The 6403-nt window shown below is 40.2% G+C and overlaps 2 protein-coding genes and 1 pseudogene across 6 annotated transcripts in view; 2 read left to right on the forward strand and 1 right to left on the reverse strand.

The window, feature by feature from the left end:
- Positions 1-312: 312 nt before the first annotated feature.
- LOC111779952 (equilibrative nucleotide transporter 1-like) lies at positions 313-2020 on the forward strand. Its single transcript, XM_023660176.1, has 2 exons — positions 313-933; positions 1105-2020. Exons 1-2 carry the CDS (start codon positions 408-410, stop codon positions 1824-1826), a joined length of 1248 nt encoding a protein of 415 aa, XP_023515944.1. The 5' UTR covers positions 313-407; the 3' UTR covers positions 1827-2020.
- A 593-nt stretch (positions 2021-2613) lies between these two features.
- LOC111809282 lies at positions 2614-3559 on the forward strand (annotated as a pseudogene).
- A 134-nt stretch (positions 3560-3693) lies between these two features.
- The window catches only part of LOC111793812 (RNA-binding protein 25-like), a 5427-nt gene continuing 2717 nt past the window's right edge, over positions 3694-6403 (reverse strand). For all 5 annotated transcript variants that reach the window (XM_023675864.1, XM_023675895.1, XM_023675887.1 and 2 more), the window contains 4 exons: positions 5795-6212; positions 4935-5618; positions 4266-4834; positions 3694-4171 (listed from right to left, as the gene is read on the reverse strand). In XM_023675864.1, coding sequence (XP_023531632.1) covers positions 3920-4171; positions 4266-4834; positions 4935-5618; positions 5795-6212 — 1923 coding nt within the window. In that variant the 3' untranslated portion in view covers positions 3694-3919. The remainder of the gene's footprint in view (positions 4172-4265; positions 4835-4934; positions 5619-5794; positions 6213-6403) is intronic.

Below are 6403 nucleotides of genomic sequence, written 5' to 3' on the forward strand. Positions count from 1 at the left end.
TAATTTTTTAAATTTATTTTCTCATATATAACAAGGTGAGAAATATGTTCGTATTTAAATATAATTTTAACTTAAATTATTTTATTTTTTATATCAATTTAGTTTTTAGTCTTATAATATTCTTTATTTTCAAATACTCCAATAAAAATGGAGAGTTCAACGTAATAAATAAGAATGAAAAAGACGTTTGAAATTGGACGGTGTATATTGGGACACGTGGCATGATCAATAGGGCCCACTTAACACCGAATTTTTACTCCTAATTTATTATATATAAGTTGAAAAAAAGAAAATTATTACAAAAAATGTTTATTTAATACTTTTCTGGCCTGTGACGGAGCGGAGCCCTCCATACCTGAAATTTGTTTGATTTCCCCAATTATTCGTTTTGATTTTGGCGATCATCGATGGGCGGAGCCGTGGAGAATTCCGATGTAGATTCTGAAACCGCCCTTCTCGTCGGCGCTGCAACCGCCGGCAAGATTCCGAGCGACCCTTTCAACTTGACTTATATCACTTACTTCTTTTTGGGTGTGGGTTGTCTTCTCCCATGGAACATCTTCATCACCGCCGTCGATTATTTTTCGTTTATTTATCCAGAAACCCGAGTGGATCGAATCTTCGCCGTCGCGAACCTTCTAGTGGCTCTGATCGGACTTGTTTTTGTGGTTCTCTACTCTCACAAATCCGTTGCTCGGGTTCGAATCAACGTCGGTATGATTATCTTCACGGTGGCTCTGCTCCTCGTCCCGGTCTTGGATTTGTCTTATATTAGAGGACGGGTTGGACTGTATAATGGCTTCCACGTCACTGTCGGATCCATCGTGCTGTGCGGTGCCGGCGACGCGCTTGTCCAAGGCAGTGTTGTTGGCTGCGCCGGTGAACTCCCGGAGCGGTATATGCAGGCAGCTGTTTCCGGATTCGGTGCAGCTGGTAATGATTTTTGTCGGTCTCTGTTTTTTTTTTTCTTTTGTTCTTGCTACTTTTTCGCTGTCTTGTCTTGATTTTGGTATGAACTGGACTATAATTCTTCACCAAAAACTGCAAAATCCCTTTTAATTAAACCCCAGATTTTGAAATTGGGTTAATTTGTGGCGAGTGTAGGAGTGCTGGTGTCGGTGATGAGGATCGTAACCAAAGCCATTTACCCACAAGACGCTCATGGCTTGCGACAGAGTGCGAATCTCTACTTCGCTGTCGGAATTTCCATCATGATTCTATGTATTGTCTTGTACAATCTTGCAGCTATGCTTCCAGTAGTGAAACATTTCGAGAGCATTAAGAATCAAGAGAAAGAAGAACATGGTGGTCGGCTATTTGGGTCCATGGATAAATCGACTCTGTGGGATATAATTAACAGAGTAAAAATCTACGCAACAGGGTTGGTACTCATCAATGTTGTTACTCTGTCTATATTTCCTGGATTCATTACAGAAGATGTGCATTCGGAGATCTTCAAAGATTGGTATTCAGCTCTTCTGATTACTGGGTACAATGTGTTTGATCTAATTGGGAAGTATCTGTCGTCGGTTTATGTGATCGAAAACCCGAGAACCGCCTTTGGCGGCTGCATCGGGAGGCTGGTGTTCTATCCCCTGTTCTTGGGTTGCTTGCATGGTCCGGAATTTCTTCGAAGTGAGGTACCTGTGATTGTTCTTACATACCTTCTTGGGCTTACTAATGGGTACTTGACGGCGGTGAATTTGATATTGGCACCCAAAGCAGTGGCGTTTGAATATGCAGAGAAAACAGGGGTTATATTGGTTCTGTTCTCCTTCTCTGGTTTGGCTATTGGCTCTGTTGTTGCTTGGTTTTGGGTCATTTAGTTGGGTAATTACTAAGCTTCTTGTTGTTCATAACTTTATGTATTGCTACAATTAAGAATCTGTTCTACAAAACCTGTTCATATTTAAGAACAGATAAAATTGCACAACTCATTATCGTCTCGTCTTGTGTGATCGAAGATCTTAAAGATATGATAGTAGAAAAAAAAAAATAAAAATTTGAGAATTGAAAGTTATGTGCTTGTTTCGAGCAATTCTTGGTTTGTGGTAACAATGCTAGGTTGTAGAGGAATGTCGAGCCACCATCAAATATCGAATCTGTATTCTAAATTTCAGAGGTGTTGCACTTATCAAACATCAATAAAATTCACTTAACTCCCCTATGTCCAAGATTGAGATTCAGCATTTGATTGTCCTGACATCTCCCGACATTCCATGTGATTAGGTACTATAGCATTTCCATGATTGAGTCATCAAAATTGAAGGTACAGTTCGTTGGTATAGGTAGTTACTTTAATTTTCTTTACGTTTTTCTTAATCATCCTATTCTCATGATCGCTTTCATTTAGATAGTATGAGTTCGTTATTGTATCCATTATTTACTCCGTACTTTAATTATTTTATAAATATTTGAATTTCTAATCAAATTCTTTATTAAAAATATTATTCCATTTTTAGTTAAATTTAAAATAACACTTTTGAATTTTTTATCACTAGTTTTTTTTTTTTTAAATTAATTTCTTTTTATTTATTGAGATTTCTCATAATTACAATATTATGATTTTGGGTATTTTTCACGGACATTCCATGCTCTTTTTCTGCCTCTATTTTAAATTCGATACACCGATCGCATAGAATATCTCCCAAATCTCCGGTGGGCAGAGCCGCCGTGGGCAACGCCGTCGACAACATCGGAACCGGCCTTCTTCTTCCCAGTTCAGCCGATCCCTCAAGAACTCCGAAAGATCCCTTCAATTTGACTTACATAACTTACTTCATATTAGGTGCTGGATGCCTTCTTCCATGGACGACCTTCCATAACAGCCATCGATTACTTTACCCACATCAATCGAATCTTCTCCGTCGCTTACATGCCAGTTATCGTCGCCGGCGTTGCCACCCTCTTTGGCCGGCGGCGTGATGTTCGGGTCCGAACCAACGTGGGCTTGAGCCTCTTTGTGCTCTCTTTGCTTTTGGTGCCTCTTTTAGAAGTGTTCTACATTAGGGGTCGGGTCAGGTTTTTCAACGGCTTCTAATGCCACCGTCGGAGCCGTCATGTTGTGCGGTGTTGCCGGCGCACTTGTGCTAAGCGGCGCCGTTGGATCCTCCGGTGAACTGCCGGAGAGGTTTATGCAAGGCGTCGTCTCTGAGATCGGTGGCTCTGGTAAAGTGTTTTATTCTGATTCCTCGGTGATTAGAAATTTAGAAATTTAGTTTATATTTATAAGTATAATAAAATTCTGTTTACAGAGGATGTTGGTTCAGAGGCTTTGAATGATTGGTATCCCATTATTCTGTTTGTGGGCTCTTTGCATGGTCCTCCATTCCTTCGAACTGAGATGCCAGGGGCGATTCTGACCTGCCTTCTCGGACTCTGCGCTATCTATTTGGCTGCTGTCGCCATGATCTCCGCGCCCAAATTGGTGCCATTTCGACATGCACAGGTTGCTGGGATTTTGATGTCTTTGTTCTTGGTTTCACGCTGGCTATTGGCTCTGTTCTTGCTTGGTTTTGGGTAATTAAAACAGAATGAAAGAGTTCTTAATGTACTTTCTTTTAAAACAGCTGCGGCTCAAACTGCACAATAGATTTGCTTCCAGTTTTTCAGATATGGGCACATAAACAATATACAGAAGTTGCTGCTTTCCTCTTCAAAATTTCAAAACGAAGCATCTTAAAGAGCCAAGACTGAACTAAAAATGGCTGATTCAAATTTCTTTCTTTTTTTTAAGCTACAAGTGCAAGCTCTAATGAAACAAGTTTTAAGTACTAGAAAGAATGAACCTAACGCATACAGTGCGATCGCATCCGTTCACCCTAAGGAAATGGCCTGAAAGTTCAGAGCCGTGGAAAATATTGGTATAGGGGAAGCACCAATGACAGTCAAGACACATTTTGAAAACTAAACTATAAACTCATGCTTTTGTTCTGAAAGCTAGACCAGTTTCTACCTTTTTTATTTCGAAGATCAGCATTCTCCACATCTTCAGAACAAACATTTCAGCTTCTTCATCCAAAATTGACTGAAGCAGCTCCAGCATTTGGGATGCCTTTACGTGTTCCTGAGTACTTGAAACAATGTAATCGACAAGAGTAGTTTCCTCCTCCCCCAAAAACTCTGTTATCTTTTTTGAAATCCAGGGTCTCATTCTCTCGTGTAGTGCATGCTGCAGCAAACGAGCGTAATGTTGCGTTAAATTTATAGAAAATGTTACCTATATATAAACTTATCAAAAGAAAATCATTCATGAGACATGGTACCTTTTCGTAAATAGTCCAGTTTATGTCATATGAGAATAACTCCTCCTTCGTCTTTGGTATCATATCGATCAACTGTTTTGCGTCCAAAAGCTTTTTGTTATCAGGTATTTTTACTTTTTCCAAAACATGCTCTCGCTCCCTGTCTCTGTCTATTGCCTTGTTCTCATCTTTGTTGCGATACGCCTCCTCATCATTTCGGTCTCTATCCCGACTAGACTTTTCACTGGAACGCCTTCCTCGCTCCCTTTCACTGTCAGGCTTCTCCTCTTTGGAATTAACATTTGATATACGTTTTGCAAATTCCGCTGCTGCAGCTAAATTTGGCGGCAAAGCCCCAGTACTGGCAGGTTGCACAGCCTGGAGTTCCTCAGCTGAGTAATCAATTGGAACCAGTGGCCTCATCTTCTTCTCTTTCTGTGCTTCATCCTCCTCCTCATGAAAGACGGAAGGTACAGCAGTCCGTTTTCCAGATCCCACTAAACCAAATCCTAATCTTTTCGCAGGCAAGCCTCCACTCTGTCGAGTCGTATTTAATTCATCACCACTACCATTTTGTAAGATCCCATCCCCTGTCACATACCAGATAGGTCATCAAAATAATAGAATACAAGAGCACAGGGTAATAGATATGGGAGTAGAAAAGAAGACTTCTCACAGTTGACATGTTACCTGTATAGTTATCACAGCTAGAATCAAGCTCAGGATCACGTTCAGAATCCATAACCTCAACCTCATTAGCAGATTCTTCAGCAAGAACAGTTTTCTCATCAACACTCGTCATCTGACCAGATTGAGTGTTCAGTAGATCTTTCTGTTTCAGCTGCTGTTCCTCCTCAGCCTTCCTCTTGGCCTCAGCAATTTCTTCTTCCTCTTTCTGTCTATCTACCGAATCATCTTCCTTTTCTCTAGACCTCTTCTTCCTCTTTTCCTCGAGAGCACCTCGCCGCCATTTTCTTCTAGAATCATCATCCTCATCATCTTCATCATACAATATCTCCTTCTTCCTTTTACGCTCTTTCTCTTTCTCCCTCTCCTTCTCATACTGTCTTTGCTTTTCTCTCTCTCTTTCTCGATATTCCCATTCTTTAAGACATTCTTCATACTGTCGCTCAGACTCCTCAAACTTTCTTCTTTGTTCCCTCTCTTTCCTAGCTCGCTCCCGCTCTGTCTCTCGTTCATATCTCTCAATTTCCCGCTCCTTGTCCCTTTTCAGATCCCTCTCCCTGTCTCGTTCTCGACTTCTCCTGTCATACCTTCTACTTCTGTCAGGTGAGCTTGTTTCAGGCTTGTCATGCTCACTAGTTAGTTTATTGTCACTAGTTGTGTCATCATCATTTCTATCCTCAGCTGCATCTGTAGGAGGTAACGACAATTAAGCAACCCAATACTTGCGCACTCAAAAATTTGGAAAGAAACGTAAACTATTTGTAATAAACTAAAGACCACGCTATAAACATTGTATATCTATTGTGAAAGCTTATTTTCGTGTGATAAAGAGAAAATTGAACAACCAACTTACAAACACTCACCACTTTTCAAAATATCAGAGACAGCTTCACCATCTTTCATTTTAACAGATGGTTCTGCACTTGAATTACCAGAGACATCAGTGGCTGTCAGTAGAGGAGGTGGTGGCAGAGGTCTAGACTTCAACCTCTCCTCCAGTGCATTTGTAAGTTTTTCCGATACCTCTCGATCAGCATCTCTATCTTCATCACTTAAAACTGCAGAACAGGCAATGTAATGATCTTCTTTTTCTCCTGAATCCTGATCCTCCTTTGAATCCTCCGCAGGGGGCTTTGAAGTTTCATTTTTAGCCACATTTGCTGTGTCTGTTTCTTCGACCTTAGTCTCTGAAAGTTGTGTTTCTTCCTGTTTCTTTGAGTTCTCAGCTTTCTTCTCAACATAACGCTTAAGATAATCTCTTGTTGCCTGAGTACCTTTCAGCTATTTATTTGAAAAAATAATGATAGATTAATATTAAAATAAGCTGAAACTTGAAAGTAAAACACAATTTTCGATTGATGATGCGACACTATACGAAAGGATGAAAATAAATTAGCTCAACGCACTGTTTTTTTATTCTCCATTAAAAAACACGTTTCATAGAGTGATAGAAAACAAAATAAATGGGGGGG

This window comes from Cucurbita pepo, chromosome LG01 (genome assembly GCF_002806865.2).
Source record: "Cucurbita pepo subsp. pepo cultivar mu-cu-16 chromosome LG01, ASM280686v2, whole genome shotgun sequence".
NCBI classification, from domain to species: Eukaryota; Viridiplantae; Streptophyta; class Magnoliopsida; order Cucurbitales; family Cucurbitaceae; genus Cucurbita; species Cucurbita pepo.